The sequence below is a fragment of the Mizuhopecten yessoensis genome, unplaced genomic scaffold (genome assembly GCF_002113885.1).
Source record: "Mizuhopecten yessoensis strain PY_sf001 unplaced genomic scaffold, ASM211388v2 scaffold11107, whole genome shotgun sequence".
NCBI lineage: Eukaryota > Metazoa > Mollusca > Bivalvia > Pectinida > Pectinidae > Mizuhopecten > Mizuhopecten yessoensis.
Window position 1 is genome coordinate 332781 of NW_018408883.1, and position 26318 is coordinate 359098.

Consider the following 26318-nt stretch of genomic DNA (forward strand, 5'->3'; position numbering starts at 1 on the left):
CGCCCTACCTGCAGGGTCTCCATAAGAAGAACCAGTACTAATACAATATGGTTCCCTTCATTCGAAGAGGAGACATAATTACCATGATAAAATCTGACGTGTAGTGTTTCTGTATTTACATACGACTAAAAACGATCATGTGTTCTGTATCTGCTTAAGGCCATACACATTTTGGTGTTTGCTTTTTAAATTTTGTATGTATGATAAATACTTGAGTATCTGGTGTTGACAATCACTACTTGAGTATCTTGTATGTTGTAATGATAGTAAATACTTGAGTATCTTGTATGTTGTATTGATAGTAAATACTTGAATTTCTTTGTTGTACTTAGAACGATAAATACGTTAGTATTTTGTTTGTAGTTAGAACGATAAATACTTGAGTATCGTGTATGAATTAAGAACGATAAGTACTTGAGTATCTTGTATGTATATAAAACGATAAATACGTTAGTATCTTGTTTGTATTTAGAACGATAAATACTTGAGTATTTTGTACGTTCTTGGAGCGATAAAAATTTTTGAATATCTTATATTTGCAATGTTTTTCATCAAAATATTGAAAGGTAGCCAGAAAAATGTAATTTATTGCTCAGGAAGAGTTTTGTAGATGTGCTGAGATTTTAAAACATAGGGTTCTTTACTTCACCTGCAAAAATAACGACATTTTGTTCCAGTATAAAACTCATTATAACCAAATGAAAAGGGCCTTGATTATAGCACCATTTTAGAACACGTCCCTCTGCCATCCAGTGATACATAAATATAGCAAGGTTGGTAAACATATGTGAAAACGTATAACGACCAGCAAGCCATACCACACAAGTTATGTTATAGAAGGACGCATTTAAATGTATTGATACGTTCGGTGATAGTGTAGGACTACGGCTATCAAATCGTTAACTAGTTAGTTCGTTTGAAACGGCTGACGGATCAGTATCGCTAGCAATGGAAATGAATGAACAAGTTACTGACAAGTCAAGAAATCATGTTGATGCTGATGGAATGTGTGAGCCGTCTTCTGACATAACCAGTACTTGTGTAGCGGACTGTCCACCTACAGTAGACATTGCGATGGATGACCAACCAGACAGTCTACTTTACAACGTATCCGACCGACCACCTATCCTTGTATCCATCTTTCTGGCATTTCAGGTAAAGAGGGAATGCAAATGTTAGTCTACCATGTGTTCTGATAATACCAAGGTACAATATATAAGACTTTGTATAATGACGCACAATAGCGTACAAAGGAAAAGTATCCACAATTAAACACCCAAACTTACGTTGTCAGGCATCACACTCTTATTTGTACCTACATTGTAGTGTATTCATGAAAATTTTATGATGTATTTGTACACAATTTGTAGAATAAATACAGGAAAAACTCAATATAATGACTGTCGTTTTATTTGCTTGCCACCTCGCTGATTGCCTATATATATGAACGTATTTTTTTCAGAAAAAATCTTTCTAATAGTTTCTTCAATTTATCGACATATCCTTTTATTTGCCAAACATTCTCTGGACAGATATTGGCAGTATAATAAGGTTTTATTGTATATTAACTTTAATTCACACCTTACAGTTAAAGATACCCTTTATTTTACAATTTATAATCAAGTTAAATCAACTGATAAATGCAAACTGTAAGCCATCAGAATCTCAAAGCTGCCTCACTTCTCAGCGTTTAGATGTGAATGCGGGGCTACTGAGCTCATGTTTTCAATTACTTCCACCGGGCTTCAAGGATGATCTTTATTGCACCTATGAAGGTAATAGATACATGCTAAAAATGAAACTGCAACATACAATTAGTTGGTTTCATCGTCAAAGCTAGCGACAACGAGGTGGAAATTCAAACTGGGCTAGACTACTGTTAAAACAGAAAGGGAGGAACATGAACTCACTTGATTGTGTGAATTTATAAAAGTAGAGTAGAGTAGAGTAGAACAGGTTAACTTCTAATTAACGATGAATAAAGTGTGTTTATCATTAACCCTGTCAGTAGTTATAAGTGATATTAGCATGGTTACGGAAAATCTGGAGGACTAAATCTCCACCTTGCACCTTAATTTTTATTTTATTTTATTTACAATCTTATTAACTAAGTTGGTTATTTAAGGACGTGACTCCATGTGTGTAATGTATGCGTGCCTGAGTGTATGTGTGCAGCAGGCAGGGTATGTTGGTGTATTTGCATTCTTGCGATAGCGCGGATGTGATGCCGACCTTTAGAGTGCTACCTCACTTAAATACCATGCCGAAAGCACCTAGCACAGTATTTCGCCGGTCACATTATACTATCAACGGTGAGACAGTTGTTGGCATTCCCCTCAATGCTGAACGTTCAGCAGGGAATGAAAACTACCATTTTTAAGGACTTTTATCTTTTTCGGCTTCGGGATAGAACCCATTGCCTACTCCACCCGAGATCAGCATTAAAACCAAACACCGAAATGTTGCCAAGCAAGAAGGCTGCTAGAAGAAGAGAGAAATATAAAGATCGCAAATATTGCAATGGGTGCAGCAGATTCAGTTTGGTCGCTTTCGTGTCCCCAACGGGAAGGCACGAAAGCAAATCCCCAAGTATGCAGGGGGTTCCCATATCAATCGCCTCTTACGATACATGGAGTAGGTGACAGCAAGTGTATACTTTTCTCGATCCCTGACCTACAGGGATGGTGTAACTAGAAAGATGAACGTTAGACACACACATGCCTACACTGTAATTGATACAATATTCCAACAGTGAAACTATGCAATACAGCTGTTAAGTCATTTGGTACTCATCGGTGATGTTCGATGCCAAAAGGCTAACACATTAGTCTAATCTGTGATTGAAACAGAATTTGGTACATTAAACCCCTCATTATATGAATTATAAAAAATAGAGGAACACTCTTATTTTAGATACATGATGAGTCTACAGACATGTATTATGAACCCTGCCACACATAAACATATCAATAAATAGACAACTCTCATTCATTCTCTCAAATGATAAACTACTTCTTGAAAAGTGCTAAACAATTATATTATCTTTCCCTTTACCTAACTAAACTTAAAGTGTTGGGTTACTTTTTGAACGCTGTTGGGGCCCATGAACGACATTTTCATTGACATGTCATAGTTTATAGCAGTTAAGTTGGCGCAATCAAACTGATTTTGCTAACATGCCGTTTGTGATAAGCTTCCCATGGATGTTAATTGAATAGTGTAATGACACTGATCTAAAGAAAAATTAAGAACATAATTTTATTGTTTTCGTGCAGAAAAACAGTCAAGTAGAGACCCGATCATGTTGCAGCTGTTCTTCAATTCTTATAAGCACGTCAGCGGTGTAAATGGCCACAAAGTCGGTCAATAATACTGCTGAACAGAAGGGGCAGTGGAAAATCCCTTTATTGTATAAATTCAAAAACTTAGAGAAATACAAGTTGAATTAAAAATAAACACTGAGCAAAGTGTGTATATCATAAACCGTGTCACTTCGGTGGCTACGAACGTTACGACAAAACTCAGGGATATTAAAATTCGCAAGCTGTCTACTATCTTGTAGTTTGTACATTTATAAGTACTAAAATACACATGTAATAGCATTTAAACTGGTTAATAAAGATGAAACGTTTACGATAAACACATCACTGCATAATGCCATATGCTAATCGGCATCTCCTACTGCAGCAGTCGTTAATCTAGGCACGTTATCTAACACGCTGAATGTTCTTGTTATTGTACCGTGACGGTTTCACAAACAACGGTGACACTAACGACAAACCGTGGTTTGGTGGCGCATAGATAGAGCACTCTCGTTTCACGAAGACGGCCGAGGTTCGATTCCCTCATAAGTCAATAGATTATTTGGTGCTCTGCCCAATCACGTAGTTTTTCCCAGGAGGACCGCTTTCCTCCAATAACCAGGCCCCTTGCGCGCTCTCATACGGACCAACAAGAGTATTTTATATGAAATGATTAAATATGAACTTGTATCATAATAGTAAAATAAATATTGTGATAGTTTAACCTTGTCTTTTTATAAATTGACATAAAAATGATAAAAGGAATATCGTTATTGATTTTCTGTATTCATTATATAAAAATAAATTCTAACTATTGAAATTTCATGCATAAAATTAAAAGATAATTAAGATTTCAGAATATTTAGGTGTGTTCACAAACGTAAATTCCATGCTTAATGAGCAGAAGGGAATTAAATCTATTAAAACAAAACATATGAGCCTGTTACCGACGAAACATGTACCGGGGTAGGTAAACCACTGAAGTGTAAGTGTGTTTTATTGTTATACAATCATGTCAACTATTCGTTTTTCAGAAAGGTTGCCTGGAGTTTGTATTGTAGAGGACGACCATCCAGAACGTTCACTTTAAAATGAATCCTTCCAACTGCCTATCTGTATGTCTGTCTTTCTGTCATTTTTGTGCCAAACGAAGCCTATCCGTCACGTTATAACAATAAAATGTTTTGTTTATTTCTGTATCACAGCAAGCCCTGATGTCTGTCTCCGCATCCCTGGTCGTTTCCTCACTTGTTGCCGACGTTGCTTGTGCATCCGACTTTCCGGACATCAGGACAACCCTGCTGAGCTCTACTCTATTGCTGAACGGGGTCACGACAGCAATGATGTTAACCCTGGGTATCAGGTAAGTCGACTGTAACCATGATCAAATATAAGACCTAGTAAATATAAAAGAGATAAGTAACGGTGAAATAAACAGCTCGTCAACACTTCCAAGAAACATTTTGTCGGTAAAAGAGCAAACATGATGAAAGACCTTTTCATGTTCTTAAAAATCCATATTCAGATAACTCCACTTCAGCGTCACAATACAACTGTAGTCCTAATTTAATAGTATTACGTATGCAAACACAGGTTTTGATAATGGCTTGGTTGAGTAAAACCGTTGTTTATGAGGATGATTGTGAGGTTTTGGAAACCAATAAAAACAAAGCAGGTCCGTATCGTTGCCACTGAATAATATTCGCAGGTATAGATTGGTAGAGTTATGACGGGTTCCAATGATATCCACATGCATGTATCATTATCTTATTATTCACTTCTGTTACAGGCTGCCATTATATCAAGGCCCATCTGCTGAGTACGTGATTCCTCTTATGGCGATACAACTTATAGACAAAGATTTCTGTAAACTTCCTGGTAAGTAGGTCAACGTTTTAAAAGAATATATCTCTGCACACTTCGTGGTATGTTTTTTTTCAAATCAAAGAGAGAGAGATTTCTTCAAATTTTCTGGTAAGAATATGAGAGAGTATGGTGAAATACTTATACATCCGACCGTTGAAAAAAATATTTTCTCGGATAGGCTACTTCATTTAATGAGGGACAAAAGAGCAAACAAACTTCTTGTTCCTATGGTTTCTTTATATGTAAGTTTCAGACAACATAAAGCCTTATATAAGATGGGTTGAATCCTCCCGAAAGCAATGTTTTCAGTTTTGCGTTTTTACCTCCAAACGTGGGAGAGACCTAATCCGAACCTATAGAGGATGTATGATTTTGTGTTTATTGTTTTTGTTGTTTTTACAGAGCATGGTTCTGCTTGAATGCTATTCGATCGAAATGTTTCAAACTCTATCGGCATATACTGGCAAAATAATTTCTTTATAATATTATTCTAAAACAAGAGGCCCAAGAGGGCATGTATCGCTCACCTGAATATTTAAGCAGTCATAGCAAAATATTCTCATTGAATATTATATTGTACTAAAAGAAAATCCCTCGCAAACTTTTTTGGCTCCATCTGTTGAAACTACCAGCAAAATATTATTATAAGAATCTATGCTTTTTGATTCTTCTTCAGAAGTTGCCTGACATATTTTTTTCCTGTGACCTTGTAAGTAGGTCAATGCCATTTTCCTTTTCAAATTGGTTAGCTCTATTCCAAAAAGCCACCAGCCAAATCTTATGAATCCATTTCTTTTAGTTCTTGGGAACAAATCCTTTAAAATGTTGTTGACCTCTGTGACCTCTAAAGTAGGTTGAGGTCATTTTCATTCGCAAACTTTGGTGAGCTCTATCCCAGGAAGTCACCAGTCAAACAATATAATTTTATGCTTTTTAATTCTTCAGAAGAAGTAGTTTGAACCGTTTGACATATTTGAACGCTGTGACCTTGAAGGTAAGTCAAGGTCATTTTCATTTGCAATTTCTTTTGGCTCTTTCCCAGGAAATAACCAGCCAAATATTAAGGTTCTATACCTTCCACTTCTTTAGAAGAAGTTGTTCTAAGCATTAGACATATCTGATTCCTGTGACCTTGAAAGTAGGTCAAGGTCATTTTCATTCTCAAACTTTGTTAAGCTCTTTCCCAGGAAGCTACAAGCCAAATATTTAGGTTCTATAACTTTTAGTTCTTCAGAAGAAGTCGTTTTAAGCATTAGACATATCTGACTCATGTGACCTTGAAAGTAGGTCAATGTCATTTTCGTTTTCAAACTTTGTCGGGCTCTATCCCAGGAAGCTAACAGCGAAATATAAAGATTCTATACCTTGTAGTTCTTCAGAAGAAGTCGTTTGAAGCATTTGACATATTTGACCCCTGTGACCTTGAAAGTAGGTCAAACCAAAATTCATTCTCAAACTTTGTTGGGCTCTATCTCAGGAAGCTACCACCCAAATATAAAGATTCTATACCTTTCAGTTCTTCAGAAGAAGGTGTTTGACATATTTGACCCCTGTGACCTTGAAAGTAAGTCAAGGTCATTTTAGTTCTCAAACTTTGTCGGGCTCCTACCAACAAAGCTTTTAGCCAAATACATGACTCTAGGCCTGTCCGTTCTTCACAAGAAGTTGTTTAAAGGAAAAGTTGACGGACGACGGACGACGGACGGACGGACGCCGCACCATGACAGAAGCTCACTTGCCCTTCGGGCAGGTGAGCTAATAAACTTATTTGATTTCCTTTTTTTAACTTGTTATTTAATAAATGTGTTTTATAAACAACACAACGTAAAACGTCTGATCATGCAAGTAAACACAATTCGTAACTTTCAAACCGAACAACAACCATATATTTTATTAACAGAAAAATATCACTTTATAGTCAAAACAACATCCTGATTGAGACCATACTATACTATTATCTTCAATTATAACACCAAACCAACCCTCCATCACACAATTGCCGCCCAGGAAAGTAAGTATGCTTTCAAAAACCAATAAATAAATACGCTTATCTGTTAAAATTCGATAATGCGTTAAAAATCTCTTAAATAAGAATGTTAAAGATCTTCCTTGTAAACCAAGGTTATAACATTAAGACTAAGTGCTCCGTAAAATAGGTCGATCATTTTATGTGGCAAGTAGTATAAACGTCACAAATGTTGAACGATGACAATCACACGTTTTTGTTCGTGTAAACGGTCAAATGCCTTGTCAAACGTCATGACTGATATACCTTATTAAGAATATGAATGTAAATTGGAGGTGCTGCATGACGGCCCACGACCGATTGAATATTTTTTAGCATTAATTAATTAATTGGCATAAAATACACATCAAAACAAGGTTAATTCCTCAAATAGAATAAATTTGTGACTGCAGCGCCCCCTACATTGATTTTCAGGATGCCCTGGACATCATGTGACTTCAATGGATTATATTTCGAAATACACGAAACAAAATAAAAATATTCCTCTGTTGTTAACTGACACTCTCCTTACCCTTTTCGATGGTATATAGCAATTTCCCATGTGTGATGTCACTTTCTTGCAAATTATATTTTTACTCATTACTTATGCCCACTTTTCGGAACTTCTTTCCCCTTATCCCCTTATCCTTTTGCTAAATATCAAAGTTCGGAGTGACGACTGTCACACGATCATAGAAAGAGTATTGTACAATATTAATTCGACCAAAATTTAGTATGGGACATTATGGGACATTATGGGACATTATGGGTAGATTAGAATAAGATTTTGTATAAATTAGGAATTTGACTCATGTATAACTACTTAAGTTAACAAGGGCTGCTTCAGTAGCCATTAGTTTCCGAGCCTTTTCTTCAGGTTGGTAAGTATGGATTTTAGAAGGTTTCTGTATCACAATCAGTTAAGTGTTTATGTGTGATTTTTTTTATTACGAGTACGGTAGTTACCTTCATCAGACAAATGACCAGCTAAACGTACATGCCCGAAGTGACAATTACAATCGCCGTCCATTAGGTTACGCTATACGTGTTTGTACACTTGTTGTACAGTAAGATGAATCAAACAGACATATCGATTACCTTTCACTTTGTTTAAAGCCTGGTGATAGGTGTGCGATAGTCTATTGGCCCATCATCTTGATTCAGAACTGGACCCATATTGCGTTTTCTCTCCCACAAGAAGATTGTTCTCGCTGTACACCCCAGCCAATAACTTGATTGTACGGTATGGCCAGTTCGTTGGTAAAACATGCGGCTATTGGTGTTTCATGGATTACAACTTGATCGATTGACATTGAATGTCACCATGAAAAAGGTGCGATTTCATATTTATTTATCAATGGATGTTGATTATGAAGAAGAGGGGGTGGGTTAACCACGTTTAACCACGTTCGTTATTTAAAAAGCAACACAAGCATCAAATACGGGTGTCTGTTACGCCTGTCGATACAGGATAGATCATTAACTCAGTGGAAATCTCTTTGTCATCGTATTATATTGGAATGCACAACTACATTTAGAGAAGATTAAAAACTGAACAAGCAGATCTCCGGACGTGATAGAAATACTGAAAAAGGGTGATACCTCTTTTAAAGATAGTTGAATCCAAATGTGAAAGCACTACTTGGTCATAATAGTATAGCCTGCATGTTTTCGGGAATATCCAGAGAAGATTTAAAAGCTGGAAAATTCGAAGACAAATATTCTTTTAAAAATCCTCTTAACTTAATTCTGAAAGTCATGGTAATAAATCATACCTTGTCATGCTGAATCTTGGAGGATGAAAATGATCAATATTGATATCGCCCATTATGTGCTCTTTTATCTTTAATGCTTCTTAGTTTTCCCCGTGTGGTAACAGTTTGACGCAAACTGGCCTTATTCTCGTAGTTCATTTTCTATGGTTTCCTCTTCCTGAAGACATTTTGTTTAGTTTGCAATTTACTTATCTTTATTGGTTTGAAGTACATGTATAAGCTGGAATTTGGTTGGGTCTTTCAATGGGGGAAATGCGAAGTGCCCAAAATAGTAAAGCTAACTAACGGTTATCAATCCAACTAAAATTTTTCATGTTTTTAGTTTGGAACATATCAAATATCATGTGAAAAGAAAGCCTATGTAGATGCTCCTATATTGTCAGATCATTGTACCATCAAGATCGGGTATCATGTGATATTTGAGGAAAAGCAAAGGGGGTAGCGGAAAAGAAGTTCCAAACAGTAGGCAAATCCAGTGAATCACCAAAAAAAGGTTTAAATGCTAGAAAGATTAATTATTAGAGAAAATTTTAATTGTGGAAAGATGGAACACGAGTTTTATCTTGTTACTGTAATGCTCTAACAAAAGAAAAAAGTCCAAAATTGAAAAGTCATTTTTTGGGAGCAAATTTACATGTTTATGAATATTTGCAAAAAAATAATTTTAAAGGTATTTGTATATGTAACTTAAATGTGAAAGCAAATTGCATGTATGTTTTTGTTATTGCCACACTGATTCCATTAAAGGCACATGGGGAGGTACCATTTTTGAACTTCAATGCAGGGGGCGCTGCAGTCACATTTGCGGTCCAGAAGAAGTTTAAGCGTTGTTTTAATACGTAATTTGTTCAAATTAATTGGTTTACACTAAAACATCCAAAATTTATCATAGGCCGATTTTCACCTTCTATGTAACACCTCATTTGTACACTATAAGGAGCCCAACTCAACCCCGGACCTAATACGACTTCTCTGATGAACTCCACGGGCGACTTAGACGTTAACATTACAGTCAGCGATGAGTATACTTTGAGGCGGCAACTGGCATTAACAAAATTACAAGAGGTGAGACATTATATAACAAGAATAGTTTTATTCTATTTCATATCAGTTCTTCTGGTCACTGTAAAACGCCCCGTCAAATGTTCGACCTCTTGTTCGAAAATATATCATTCGTGCGTTGTCACGTTCAAACTCGTATACTTACAGATGCTGCTCAATAAAAAATGTTTCCAGGACTGTCTGACCATATGCGTTAACAGCTATATCACTTCACCGTTAGTTACAGGGCTGTCTGATAGTTGCATGACTTTACCGTTAGTTTTAGTAAGGTCATATAAGTTGAGAGTAATATGACTTTATCGTTAGTTCCAGGGCTGTGTGATTCTATATGTTGACAGTAATATGACTTTACTGCTAGTTTCAGGGCTTTTTGATCCTTTAAGATGGCAAATATATGACTTTACCCTTAGTTCGAGGGCTGTTTGGTCATATACGTTGACAGTAATATGACGTTACCGTTATTTCCAGCAGGGCGTTCTGGCAATAATATGACTTCACTGTTTTAGTTCAAGGGCTGTTTGATCCTAAAAGTGGACAGTAATATGAATTTGCTGTTAGTTCCAGGGCTGTCTGATTCTGGCAGGTGTGCTTCACTTCCTTGTCGGCGCCACAAGTACGGTGGGATTCCTACTCCGATTCATCGGACCTGTCACTGTTGTGCCTACCTTGCTTATCACAGGGATTTTTACGGCGCGTTTAACAAGTAACCTTGCAAGGAGTCACTGGGGAATAGCTAGCATGTAAGTGTCAAATATTGATCAGAGTACTAAATAACCATATATACAAGAAATATTTTTAATGTGTACCTTAATCTCTGTTGACTTGGTATACGTGTTTTGGATATCTGCGTCATTTAAACCTACTGTTTCTAGCTTAAAACTGGCTTGATAGAGTTTGGTTTTAACTATTGATTCCTTTTCAAAAATATTAACACCATATTTTCACTTTATTCAAACAGAAACATATCTTAATTACAGAACAGAAAATAAAATGCTTTTTAGAACCCGATTTCACGGAGGACTGTCCATGTTTAAGTACTCTCTCTCTCTCTCTCTCTCTCTCTCTCTCTCTCTCTCTCTCTCTCGTTTTGAATAAGCAAATTCCTTTACAAATGTTATAGTGAGTTAGCAGGGCAAGGTATGGTATCATCTCATGTGAATTTGTTCTTCATGCAGCACCGCAATCACAGCTATCTTCATGTCATTGTGTATCGGTTACAAGAAAATGCCGTTTCCAGCCTGGTCCAAAGAAAATGGCCTACACATCTTCTGGTACCCGTTTCATCAGTTGTTCTCGGTAAATAAATTATATATAAAGTATTTTATACACCTACATGTATATTATATAAAGTATAATCATATAATCAACAAAAACATTAAATACGTACATGATACCGTTTAGCTGTCACGTCCCTAGTTATCAGTTTAATAACGTGACAATATTAAAAAATTCCAACACTAATCGTCGTCGACAAATCAGAAGCTGCTCATCCATCTGGGATACTTTGTATGATTTTCCTTCTACCTCCATGTATATCTTTGCTTTGTTAATAATCTTCCTTAGTTGTATCGATTTTGAGCTCGAATTACGATTTTGGTTATAACTCGGCATTAATAATATTATGCGAAGTAGTCTAGGAACGGCAGATCAAAGTGTTTCACGATTATACCGATGTTTTTATTGCAGGTCCTGATCGGTATGATGGTCGGTTGGTCAGTGTCGGCCGTGATGACGTACACAGGGGCACTAACAGACGACCCAAGTCAGTCCGAGTTTTTCGCCAGAACAGACGCCCGGGCTGAAATCGTTACCAACGCCTCCTGGTTTCGTGTGCCTTACCCAAGTGAGTGATTTGTATTGGATAAATCGTTGAGTATGCGAGTAAGTATCTTATATTAAATGCAACTTGGCGTCGATAATTTGCTGAACAGGTGTGACAGAAACACCAGACAAAGATAAAATGCAACAGCAGACACGTGATTCAATGAAAGCCTGGCTACCTGGAAAACATATTGATACATGTAACTAAACAGCATGCTTACAAGACCATAAGCATACCTAAGAAAAGAACACATGTGAAAGAAACAAACTAATGCCAAAATATGACGTTGATTTCGATCAAAGTAATATCATATTTGTACTTTATAAAGTGTTGTAGAAAGGTTTTGCAAGATAGTTTATTACATCAAATAGAATTTCCTTTATTAAAAGTAAAATTTTGTAATTGTTTAACAGAGAGGTTTCATTTATCATAATAGAATGTCAAAGGGTAATTTCTTCTTTTCAACCCATGTAAATGATCAAACAGGCTATGTTTAGTGTAAATTCAAATTTTTACTAACGATATGTCCATCTCCGATATAAATGACAACAATCAAAATAAAATTCTACAGCTATTAAACATATTAGTGATTAAAATACATTGACAAACAAGTGAGATTTAATCCACTAAACCTGAATATATATTTCTACCATGACAAAAAGAACTCAAACACCCTGATACTGGTATCTATATCCAAACGTTAAAGTAACTGTTACGAACTCTCTGTTACGAATAACCTTGTTGTGTGATGGAAAATAATAATAATATTAATGATATATGAAACCAAATTAAAAAAATGAAGATTTATTTTCAAAATTAAGTCAATATAATAGGTAGTCATACTATAAAAACCTATTTTGTCAGATTAATATTTAAACATGGTGACGTTCAATAAGATACATGTAGTTGACAGCATCAAGCAGTTGATAACTTGATATTTTCCCTTGTGATTTTTATTATAATGTTGAATACCACTAAATGCATACAAGCTTGTCTAGTGTCCACAGAAGAGGGGTGGCCCATGTGTGCATTAACAAAGACATTATAGTCAGTGTCGAATGTGTCCGATGTTAAAAAAGCTATACATAGCTTGAATATCCAAAGTGAATCAAAAACATATGCGTCTCTTTCCACATTGTTGAAATACTTTCAAAGATCATCGTGTAAATCTTCCGTTTGCTTGTATTATGACCAAGTATCATTGTTTTGATTTATAATTAGGTTTTGTTTTGCTATTTATTTTGCTCTGGTATTGTATATAATTAGGTTTTATTTTGCTATTTAGTTTGCTCTGGTATTGTATATAATTAGGTTTTGTTTTGCTATTTAGTTTGCTCTGGTATTGTATATAATTAAGAATTAAGGACTTCTATAGCTATAGCCTGAGGTTCAAACCATTTGATTATATAAAAGTTACACGGAAAGACACGGTTGTCGAATCGGAAAACTGAATAAGCCATGTTGTAACCCCCTGAATAAGCCATGTTGTAACCCCCTGCATCAAAGGATTTCAAAATTCATGTTGACTTAGCGGTGTTGTCTTTCGGTGTTTCATCTTTTTAATGTAATGTCGTGCTTTTGAGACAATAACAAACGAAATTCTATGAGACTGGGAAACGACCCAGTAAATCCAAACAACAAAATAAAGCATTCTGGTGTATGTCTACAAAATCGATTGTAAAAACTATAACGCATAAAATATAAGGTAGATAGGCTGAAACATCGGAAACATGCTGAAAATAACATTTACATCAAGGTACCATGTCAGAGATCTTGATCAACAAATCAGCCGTCACTAATCCCAAAGCAAAGGACATTCAAGACATTTACTAGGCAAACTCCAAAATGTTCAAGGGAGAGGAAAATTTGACAAGACGGCTGGATACGCATGAGTTTGTCGGTTTTCCATAGGGAGAAACAAAATTTCACACATTAATTATCAACGTTTTCAGAAAGTCAGTTTTGCATTACACGTTGCAAAACAATCTTTTTGCTTGTTGTAGATCAGTTTGGCCCGCCATCGTTTAACGTCGGAGTTTTCATCGCATTCCTCATCGGCACCATACTGTCTATTCTGGACTCAATAGGAGATTACTACGCATGCGCACGGATATGTAACGTGCCACCTCCTCCACGACACGGAGTGAACCGCGGTATTGCCGTGGAGGGCCTCTGTAGTACTCTAGCAGGGGTCATTGGATGTGGACACGCTACAAACACCTATGGCGAAAACATTGGGGCGATCGGCATTACAAAAGTATTTGTACCATAAATATTATCACCAAAACCGTAATCCAAACATGAGAGTGATAAAACTAAAGCAAAAATTTGAGAAACGGTATATTTATAAAAACAAATAAGAATAAAAATAAAATCAGGCCTTCCATTAGGGAAACAGGTTCGGCCTCCTCGACGACCATTGCCTTGAACATCGTATGTAATCTCACATAACCAAAGAGAGAATCGAGATATTCGCAAGGAAACAAAGCACATAATCAGCAGAATAAAAAGAAATTGACCTACATCATAGAAGTAAAGATAATGTTTCCAAGTGAGGTCATGATGGCTAGCATAAACATTGTCCATAGTGTTCATCAACCTGCATATACAACGTGCTGTAGGTTTGTCCGACAGTGATATCTTTATGACATTAATCTATTTAATCACGTCTTACTTGAAACTTGCCCTAGTGATACATAATTGCTCCTCGGAAAAGCGTATTTCGCTAAGTCAATTGGAAGAAATGAATAAAGAACAACATCCAAGCCGATTGATTTTTTATTAAAAATTTATTTGAAATAAAACGTAAAAATCTCGAGAGCTGGCCATGTATCAGTGTGTGTTACACAATTACATAAATGTGTAACTTTAAAATAATTGAGAAACTGAATGTTTTGGTTCGTATCATTCAGAGATGCAATGTTATTTTTCGTTACAACAGGTAGCCAGTAGGGACGTGTTCTTGTTGGTGTCGCTAATATATATCGTGTTCGGAATATTCGGGAAGGTCTCTGCAGTCTGCATCACAATCCCTTTACCCGTCCTAGGCGGCACTATGATCGTCATGTTTGGTCTCTACAATGGCGTCGTCCTGTCTAATCTGGCCGCCGTTTCACTGTCATCGACTCGTAACCTCGCTATCATCGGCATTGCCTTCCTAATTGGTATCATGCTTCCGAACTGGATCGAAAATAATCCGGATGACATCAACACAGGTAATGTACCCAGGTATCATCAAAACAGGTTAAATATCGAAGTATCAAAAACATAGGTAATGCTCACAGGGTTACCACAGGGTACTGGTTGTGCTGATCAGCTGTGATCACACCAGACACACCAAGTCAGAATACTTGTCGTGGTATTTCTGTCACATGTTTCTGTTTCTGTTGTTACAGGAAGCGCCTACTTCGACAACATAGCGAAGACGTTGCTTGGCAACCCAAGTCTATGTGGTGGTGTCGTGGCCTGTTTCCTGGACAATATAGTTCGCGGTATGTGTCACGAGAAATGTGTAAACCATTGGTTAATTCGAAATATTCGACAAAACATCTGATTGTACCTAATTAAACTTAAGAAAATATAAATGGTTCATATTGAGGTATATCGGGCAGTGTATAAAGCCCTATAGCACTTCTGGGGCTTTTCAGGTTTTTTCATACAAGTTGCAGTTTATTCCGGCAATATGTTTGTTTTTGTTTTTTTTACTTTTTAAGTATATGACATCGCAAATTGAAATCATCTCATCGTTTCCAAAAAATCTAGTGGAGAGTTTCGACTTTTTTTGTTCTCGATAATGTAAAACATCCAATACATATTCCCGTAATTGTATACTATCAGCGATTGCATACTTTTGCTAAATGGACGTTGAGGAGGGGAGGTTGTACGAGAGTAATTGCATGTGTAGCTGCCATTTTAATGAACAAAAACTAATATTGAAACACTGTTAATAAAATAAAACCAAACTCCACAAAGTAAAACCATAATTATGTGATACATAGTCTACATTAGTAGGAATTGCGGTAGCTTTTGTTGTTTTCAATTGTAATTCCTTATTTGAATAAAACATGATTAATCTACACAGTAGGTCTATCACATTTTTGTCCTGTGTTAGTTGGTGATATTAACTTTTATAAAATTTTCAAGAACAAACCCAAAGGTATAAATGAGGAATGAGAAGGAAAAATAAACGAAGACAATAAAAACGCTTGGGTATGATTGAAAACCTGTACTACCATTTATTGTGTTTTGCTGCAAAATAAACCCGCCTACATGTTTATTAGGTTGTTGTTCGGATTCCATGCCATTATTTATACTATTCTTTACTATTTTTTCATCGAAAGGTACGGATGATGAACGTGGGATATCTGCATGGCACAATCAGGATAAAGTTGACCTGAACCACGTGTACAGTGAGGGTATGGAAGTGTACACACCCCTACTGCCCGCCTCCTGGCGGTCGTGGAGGCTGATGAAATACATACCTATTTGTCCTTACCAACCACTAATAACACCAGACGCTTCTGATAAACTACTGTAAACAAACCAAAATAATAAGAGCGTAGCTCAGGAATGGTAACACATGCGTGCGTAAACAGAGTTGCTTCCCTTGCTACACTAAGCCCTTGATTTTTTTCGTCCGGAAGTACTACTCCAGTGGGAAAACCGGAAGTGTATACTTGAACCAAAGTAAAACAGCAGTTTCTGATACAAACATGTATATCTCAATAAAAAGAAATACTTTTCAAAGTTTGGCTTTGGATGTATCTAAAGCAAAACATATTTTTGAAATCTAGTGTATGTCATTTTTTCGTATTTTCGCAAGAACGTCAGACGAGTCTGGCTCTCTAATGCGGTTGCGAAATACTTTGAATGCGGCATAGCGCAGCAGAGAATCAGACTCAACAAACTGTGTCGTTGCTGGGTGATGTGGAGTAGCAGAACTGGCACGAACGAATCAACATATTCGTTTCTAACGTTTAATGTCTTTTGTTTTACATTGAAAGTGTATGTGTATTCAGTAAGAAATAATGATTTCCCATAAATGATAACATTATTTGTAAACGCCAGTCATTCGTCGCTCTTTTCTTATGGTGTTATATTCTTACATACATTAACATGTAACTACACCACCATCTTCACTAGCCAAGGGTTAGGATCCGGTCGTGCTACTCTGGTAGATTGTACCGGATCGTAACCCTTGGCTAGCGAAGATGCTACACCACAGGCATTTGTTTCTGTCACTAAAAATAGTCATGAGAAAAAAAGGCTTCAAGAACCCCCCCCCCCCCTGAGAATTTCCCTTAAAAAATCATGTATTTTCACAATTTTCCTCAATTACCCCCCACATGGTAACCCCCCCCCCCCCTGGAAATTTGGAAAAAAACCCAGATAGGTCTCTGGATCCGCCACTGAACTACACTGATTCCTATTAACTCGCAATGGTCTAAAACACACATTTGCTATGTTTACTGATGGGCCACAGAACACATAAGCATAAGCTTCCCATGTATAAGCTTGTGTGATGTGACCATATCAGAAAATATAATGTATGTGTTGTTTATTTCACACTGATAGAATCCAAAATAATGTTGTGTTTGCTTTTTAACATTACTTTACTGATATAATTGCATCATTGTTTTCCCAAGAGTTATGCACGTTAACTGAACATTAACTGAAGTATGAAACGAATCATCACTATCTTCATGCTATTATACAATTTTAAATTGGCGGTTTTATCAGCATATATTTACTACTTTGTGTGCATTTACGCCACAGACAAAATAGCACATTTAAATAACACATTTTGAGTTGTTCTTTCAGGTGAAATCATTAGATCTTGAAATATAGGAACAGTTTAGCAAATTCACTGGTTGAAAATAATAAATTTAAGTGTCCAAAATCCGCAGTTTTCCTCCTAAATATGGAGAGTTGGCAAATATGGAGTTAATGACTAATTCATTTGAATACCAAACTCTGTTCAAATCTGCTATTAGTTCTACATCTCAAATGGTTATTCTTCTCCTTCTTCTTCTTCTATGTCTTCTTCTTCTTCTTCCAGTTATCATATGCAGCATATTGTCAAGGATTCTTTCAATACCATGTTTGCTACCTCTTTTCATTCTACTTTTTGTACCATCACCTAAAGCCATTATCATTACCAGGCTGAAGTTGGTCATTATTAGGTAAAACTAGAAGCCGTTTAGAATCACCTTTCTGATTATATAATGAGCGCAAATTCATCATTGCAGCGAACATAAATAACATAATATAGGTCTACAATTAAATGGGAATGGTGAACTCAAAACTGTAAGAATATGGATTTTAAGACTGTGCCATGTATTCAACTTAAACAAATGTATTATGATAGTCAAGTAAAATCAATTGTGCTTTGGCAGGTTTTCTGTTACAGTAGTAAAAAATAAAACTACAAAAGTATTATGTCTAGCAGACATACTAGTGTTATCGAAAGTGTATTGCCATTCTCCTATATTACAATAATAAGATGTACATGATACAAAAAGGATTCACTATCATTTAAATTTAACCTATGTGATCGGGTAAAAAAAGATGAATTCCATTAGTACTAACTAGGGTAAAAAAAATCATTGGGATAATGCACAGGATCTTATTTTCTGAAAATGTCTAATTGAATTGCAATCTTATAATTATTCCAATCATGTTTGAATTGTTTCCTGCAGAAATTTGACAAATTATACCTTTATGCTCTTCATTCATAAAGAGAATATTATTTTAGCCACTTCCCCCCTTTTGGCCTTGCCTGCCTGTCTGCAGTCTTAATTTCTCAAACCATATGATTGCCATCTCAGTATATCCTGCTGGATATCCACAAATATTACTCAATTTTTTTTTATTTTTCAATATAAACTATAGTAAATTTCAATTCACACCCTCCCTAAAAGAGACCAGATGACCTAGAGTAAATGAAATTTACAACTTTGTTACAGCACCTGAAGAACTTTCCACCCAAAAAGTGCATTTGATCCCGATACATGTTTAATCTGAGGAAGAACATAAATTATGTGAATTGTTTCCAATTCCCCCTTTTGACCCTTGCCCCTGCAGCCCCGGGCAAGGCAGGATTCTACTTCTCAAACCATATGATTGCCATCTCAACATAATTGTTCGAACCATGATTTATATATCCTGCAGCTGAAAATTGACAAAATATACCCAATGTGTTATTTCTCTGTATAAACAATAGAAAACTTTACCCCCTCCAAAAGGGACAACAGATGAAAGTTACAATTTAGATAAAGCACCTCAGGATCTTTACATCCATCGGCATTATTGGAATCTAGTACATTTGAGGAAAGGATTTTAAAAAATATTGCCTAATTTGTTTAGGAGTTCAGGGGCCGGGTACGAAACCAAAATTTAAATGGTACCTTCTTCCACCAAGTATGATTTTTTTTTACCAACTAAAAGAAATTCATTCACTATTTCTTTTTAAAGTGAAAAATATTTAAAAACATTATGGATGATGCACAATGACACACAAAAAGTGATCCCATTAGGTCAATTGAGCCTTTGGCTCGGGTAAGTTAAACACAATATTGAAGATCATTTGTTGGGTACATATCGAAATCTTAAATCTTGAAACGTTTTTTGAGTTTTTGTATAAGATTTTACAATATATACAAATATACAAAGATTTTACAATTGATATTTAAATGTGATGTTTTGAACACAAACCTAAATATGCTCCCCCCCCCCCATCTCAAAATAAAAGAAAGAATTTTAAATAAATATTTTTTACAACCAATATAAAGATTTGCAATTTTCAGAAAAAAAACATTCATGGATTTTCTAAACTTTCTCAATTGCAGGCATCATCTTTATTCCTGTGATATTTGTCAAAGGAGGAAAGAGGCGTTTCTTTTTCCAAGCAGGGGTTTATATTTGGTCACTTAAGTCCATGGGAAAAAAGTAAATACAAATTTTAAGATCGATCCGTCTGAACATCATATTTCATACCATCAGAATTAATTTCTGAAGACATTTATTTTCCTCCATTTCATATGTTTAATTTCTCATCAAAAAGTTGAACCAATTTTTTCTTTAGCTTCCCCTAGCCAGCAATTTCTAGCTGTAGGCCTGAGGGTATTGCCCAAACACCAAATATTTCAATACCCTAAACAATAGGGGATTTGTCCCTATATTGTCAATGATCATGATCATCTGGTCTTTGTTTTACTTGACCCTAACTGGTTATCTATAGCTTTGCACTACCTGTATTGAAGTTCTATGAGAAGGGAGTAGGGCTATACTTTTTGTTGGAATGACGTAAAGTAGCTATGGGTTGATAGCTGTAGGTTAGGTCTGTTTTCATTTTTACCTGTACTTTCACTTAAGATTTCAAGTGTATACTATTGTTAAGAGTAATTATTTTAATCATAATATATAATGTTGTTTTTTCAGTATTATAGAATTTGCTAAAGATAATGACAATTGGTTTGTTCTCATTAACAATACAGTGTAGAGAATATATACAAATGGGTGACAAAAATACATGTTTTGTGAATTAATTATCTTATTAATATCGTTAAGAAATTAAGCCTGCATGATATCAATTTATCTTATGTTACATAATTGAATAATGTATGAAATTGTATGTGCTAGGTCTTCCACAATAATATCTGGACATATGTTTTCCATTAAGAATACCGTATAGTCGTTTACCTTTTGCTAGTAATTGAGGTGCAAAGTACAGCATGATATTATCAATGATATCATTTGGAATGAGTAAGGGTCTGATTCAGTATAATGATATCAATCAAAATATAAAATGTATGGAAATGATCACTGTATTGATTGTTTTGATCGTGGAATGTGGAATGAAATTTGAAATATATGGTTGTTGCCGAAAGCTGTGATTTTAAATTACTATTCTATAAAATAAGGAAATATAACAGGAACATGCTTATTTTAATTTGAGTGTAGTTGCATGAATAAGTTATTTTTTTTATACAGTACTCATTTACTATATTTTAGGTAATGTTATCTAATAATTTAATCTTGCTGGGAACAAGCATTTTAAAACCGGAGTGTACTCTCCGTGTCGCGGTTTAATTAGAGTACACTCCGTTTTTTGTTTTATATCTCTATAACATAAAAACATATATTCAATTTAATCCTTAAATATTTTAGACATGTACCTTAGAATATATATATATATATAAAAAAAACCACATACACAATGAAACAGACCTCTTGGCCTCTCCCAACAAAATTTAGCATCACCTCATACTTTAATCTAGAGCACATCAAGTATGTACTTGCAGCTCCGATTCAATTGATGCATTTATACGGTCAATCAAACGTCAACAATGTGTCTTGAATAAGTTCAGTTTTCATTCGACGAAAGTAAATATAAAAAACCCATTTTTTATTAAAGTCGTTCTGGGCTGTATCGCCTGTATGGCATTTGTTGATGTGTATATGCATGCCTTTCAAAAAATAATTAAAAAAGGGCTTATAGAGTGTTTAGGCCAACTTCTATGAGCGATAAATTGTGGCTAAATTCAGTTTTAGATTTTAGTTTGGATTTTTTTATTTTTTTTTAGTTTGGGCGTGCAACACCCTTAATAAGATCCTGAATCCGTCCTCGTGCGCATGACTGACCAGAAGAGATTTATAATCCATTTGGTTATAGCTTCTGTCTCAAGGTCGGCTAGTGCAAATTTAAATCCCGGGAGTCTGACCCTGTTGCATTTAGTCCATTCCTGTTGAAAACTGATCGGTCATTGTTATTCAGAAGCAATAATTGAAATACTTTATAATGTTTGTACGTAGGTGTTTGAAATTCTGACTGTAAATCGAGATAAAAATCATATAAAAAAATAAGGGTATTACTATAAAAAATAGTATAAAAAAGATAGTAAAACCCTTATTTTTTTATGATTTTTATCTCAATTTACAGTCAGAATTTCAAACACCTATGGTTTGTACCACATGCAGAAACCAAATAAAAATCCTAGTGTGGGAGTATTATTCAATTATTAAGGGTTTTAATTACTCCGTCAACATTTATTCAAGTTATCGTGTTTACAAGGTCCAATAATAATATTATTACAAAGGGCAATAACTCTGAAAGTTACAATCAAATAATTCCCAGTTTCGAACTCATCCGAGATCTTATTTATATAAGGCTACATACAGAGTTTCATAAAACTTGGTTGATATTTACTCAAGTTATCGTGAACACAAGGTCAAATACAAAATAGTGTAATAATATTATTACAAAGGGCAATAACTCTGTAAGTTACTGCCGAATAATTCTCATTTTCCAACTCATCCGAGATCTTAATGATATAAGGCCGCATACAAAGTTTCATCAAACTTTATTGATAATTACATAAGTTGTCATGTTCACAAGGTCCAATAATAATATTATTACAAAGGGCAATAACTCTGAAAGTTACTGTCGAATAATTCCCATTTTCGAACTCGTCCGGGATCTTATTGATATATGGCTGCCTACAAAGTTTTTTTTTTATCAAACTCGGTTAACATTTACTCAAGTTCTCGTGTTCACAAGGTCCAATAATAAAATTATAACAAAGGGCAATAACTCTGTTTTCATAATGGTCATACGGTATCATATATTAGCTCTCTGTGTCAAGTACAGGCCAGGTAAAACTCCGGTCACTCATCAAATTGTTATTTACCTGTTCTGTTACCGAGGCGCCAAACCCATTCTTGACAGTCTAACGGTCAATGTATACTGTATTACACGCATTGTAAACTTGTACATACTCTTAATTATAGCAGAAACGTATATATCTCTGATTATAGTGATGATAAATTACAGTGATATATACAGTGTACATTATTGCATACGAACATTCCGGTTTTTTTTTTCATTCCGTAATATTGATCAACAAATTGTACCATATCGCACAGATGTGCGGAGTGAAGCGCACAACGGGGCGAACGATTGTTAAATCGCACAGTTGTGCGCACCATGTGTGGACGATGTGCTGACGGTGTGTGAATGATGTATGCACGGTATTTTTGGTGCGTTGTGCGTTCCCACAACTGTACCGTGCCAACAAGGAATAATACAAAAGATAGACACGCGGTTAAAACAGATCTTCCACCTGTGCTTAAAGATCATATACTATGCACAGTTCAGTCCCTATTTATTCAGAAAGTACAGCTATGTCTGAATCACCAGCAGTGCCAACATTGGCAAACCCGTCCTTTGCAGAAACTGTTGATGGACGCAAGTTTAACACAGAAGACTTCTCTGGAAGATTATCTTCTCCTCAGCAATAGATTTAATGTTCACCGTTGTTCGGGGTCCTTCTGTCTGAAACCAACAGGTAAGTCCCAAATCAAAGCCTGTCGTATGGAGTTTCCAAAGCTCATTCGAATGAACCCTTTCTTATTGCACGACAAAAATAAGTTACTGAGACTAGAGTTGACGAGGGACCATCCAGTCATTGTACAAAACTCCAGGTTTCACACTCAAGGGTGGAGAGCAAATGGTGATGTATCTCTTATTCTCTCAAAGAGTAGCCCAGATAATCCGTCTGTAAATGAAATCATAGCAACAGAAAAATATATAACTGGCTATGCATGCAAGGGCAATCAGCCAACAGGCGCTATCGCCGATCTCTTCAATAATATGGTGAACTGTGCCGATGAAACCACAGCCAAATCACTTTGCATGAAGCTTTTATTAGAGGCTGTCAAATGAGACGTTTCAGCTATCGAAGTCTCGTATGAATTATCTGGTCTTCCTTTGTACCGAAGTACATGTAGCAACACTTTTCAGTCTTAAAGTCTCTCTGGTGCCCGTATATTTCAGCCTGACGGTTTGACACTGACAAAAAACCCTCCTTTGGACAGGTACCTCTCTAGAGACAAAATCGATCGATCTTCTCTCTACAGTTACATTTGCAAACAAGAGTACCGCGGGGCGGAACAAAATACGCCCGTCGAATACCATATAATGTTATATCCTTTCTTACATTGAAATAGGATCTGCATCATTCTAAGACTGGTTAGCTGATATGCTATAAAAAATGTAGGAGAAAATCTTCGGACAAAAAATCAAATACTGAAATGAACAAAAGGCAATAAATTTTGCAAAATTCTTTAAAGGGAAACACAACTTTATATCATGATTATAATGTATACCAATTTCAAAGAGATCCGTTGAAAAATGCAGGAGGAGATCTCTGAACAAAATTTTGAATCATAATTCTTTTAAGGGAGACACAACTTCATATCATGATTATAATGTATACCAAGTTTCAAATAGATCGATCGAAAGATGTAGGAGGAGATTGCCGGACAAACAAAAGTTTACGACGGACGGACGGACAACGCCATACCATAATACTACCTTCAAATTTGACGGTCGTATAAAAAGGCAAGATTCTTGTCATTTCTGGTAGTTGTCATCAAGCGTCTTGGCCGTTAGAAAAGGATTTCTGCCGAACAGCACTCCTTCTTCATTTCCCAAATTGGAGAAATTTATCTGACATAAAAGATACTGAGACGTCATGGACAGAAGCTTTCGATCAGTTCCTTCAGTCAGACGTGTGTCCATCTTTTGTCAAAGCAGACGTCGAGAGGGCAAAACAGCATTAAACAGAAATGACGAACATGAAGAAGACAATAATTAAGAGAACGAGGACATAGATCAATAGTGGATGGAACTTATCCGTCCAAAACCTGACTTTGATGTTGACTGGTGAGTTTCTTTATGATGATGGTGGGCCAGATCATGAATGGAATGAGCGCTCGTGTGATTATCCAGCCGACTTGGGAAAAGATTGACTAGAAAATGCCTACAACAACTGCGATAAAGCCGCCGACATCTTAGATATTCCAGATGTTGATCTAACCAGGATGAACCGAGACGAGTTGTAAGCATTAAACATTGTGATGCAGACGCTTGACCAACATGTCAACAAAAAGGACAATTCAGCTCATTGAGAATGAAACAGCTGGTTCAGGAAAATCTTTTCTTATCAAATGCATGGTAAAGGCAGTTAGAAGCTTGTACCAAACAAACAAGTCTGTTCAGGTGGTTTGTCCAACTGGTAAAAGCGCAAACCTGATATCTGAGGTAACCCTCCATAGCTTCCTCAAACTGCCAACTATGGAAATAAGCAAAGAATGAAGCAACCCGAAGGTGCAAGAGGAGAAACCCCTCAGAGCAATTGTAACGGGGTTCAGGTTCTGTTGGTAGATGAGAGATATCTGATAGGGGCAACCACCCTTGCAGTGTCTTGCTCTCTTTGAATTCAAGACAACGAATTTGTTTGGGTTTGTGGTCACTTTTTATTTCACGGAGAATAAACAGTTCGCCATGATGTACAGAAACTGCTTTCTTTCTACATTTTATGTTGCAATAACGTTTATCCCCGAACATAATAAAAACAAAAACAAACATTTTATAATGCCAAGCAAATACTTTTACAGGGGCAAATGGAAGTACCGCACGAATCAACTCTGCAAAAGGTTGTTGAAGCTGTTATTTCCGGGGCCCTGTCTATTCGGAGAACAGCGGCTTCGTAGGGGTACCTAAATCGTCCATAGGGGACTTGGTTACCAAGAAGTACAAAGAGCCTGGGAAACCGGGAAGGAGACCAGCTTTGCCATCCGACATTGAGGACGTGTTCCAGGCTGTAAAGGATGCGTCAAAACAGGGGATAGGGATATCATGTGCGCAACTCCTTGCCCGTACAGGGTTATTGTGTAGAAGATTGAACATTTCTCCCGTCAAGCAAATATCTCCAGGGAAAGATTGGTGGGAAGGCGTGAAAAAAACCCACCCGGATTTAAGTATACGAAAGCCCGAGAAGTTGGCCACATCGAGGGCGTGGATGTTAAATCCGGTGGTGGTTGCCAAATATATGGATGACCTTGGCAACTTTCTTGACAATCTTCAGCTAAAGGACAAGCCCCATCGCATCTGGAAATGCGATGAAACAGGGAAGCAGTTTGAGCACCAGCCAGTCAGGGTCATAGCCGAGAAGGGTGCAAAAAACGTCGTAGGGAGAACTACATCAAATCGCACAAACATCACGATCATGGCTTGCGTTAATGCAGCGGGTTAAAAAATATCCCCTATGCTGATAGTCAGGGGTAAGACTTCAAAATCCTTACATGGTTTTAACACGGAAATAGCTCCATCTGGAACAAAATGGGACTACCAAGAAAGGGGATGGATGACGGATGTCATTGGCGAGAGATGGTTCCGCGACATTTTCTTGTCAGAATGTGGCTCGGAAAGACCCCAGTTGCTAATATTGGACAGCCATTCCTCACACGAGACGCTAGCCATCCTTGAGATGGCTCCCAAAGAAAACATACATGTCCTTAGCGTCCCACCTCATACCACACATCTGCTACAACCCCTTGACAGAGCTGTATTCGGACCAATGAATGCTGCATACAATAGGATCTGTTCCGAATAACTAAATGAAAACCCGCTAAATTTGGTGACG

At 36.3% G+C, this 26318-nt stretch overlaps 1 protein-coding gene across 1 annotated transcript; it reads left to right on the forward strand.

The window, feature by feature from the left end:
• Window positions 1-948: 948 nt before the first annotated feature.
• Window positions 949-25928, forward strand: LOC110465925 (solute carrier family 23 member 1-like). The gene is made up of 12 exons (XM_021522102.1): window positions 949-1155; window positions 4508-4665; window positions 5092-5180; window positions 9886-10013; window positions 10569-10750; window positions 11186-11306; window positions 11697-11853; window positions 13836-14089; window positions 14774-15047; window positions 15228-15323; window positions 16173-16365; window positions 25340-25928. Exons 1-12 carry the CDS (start codon window positions 949-951, stop codon window positions 25926-25928), a joined length of 2448 nt encoding a protein of 815 aa, XP_021377777.1.
• Window positions 25929-26318: the final 390 nt, after the last annotated feature.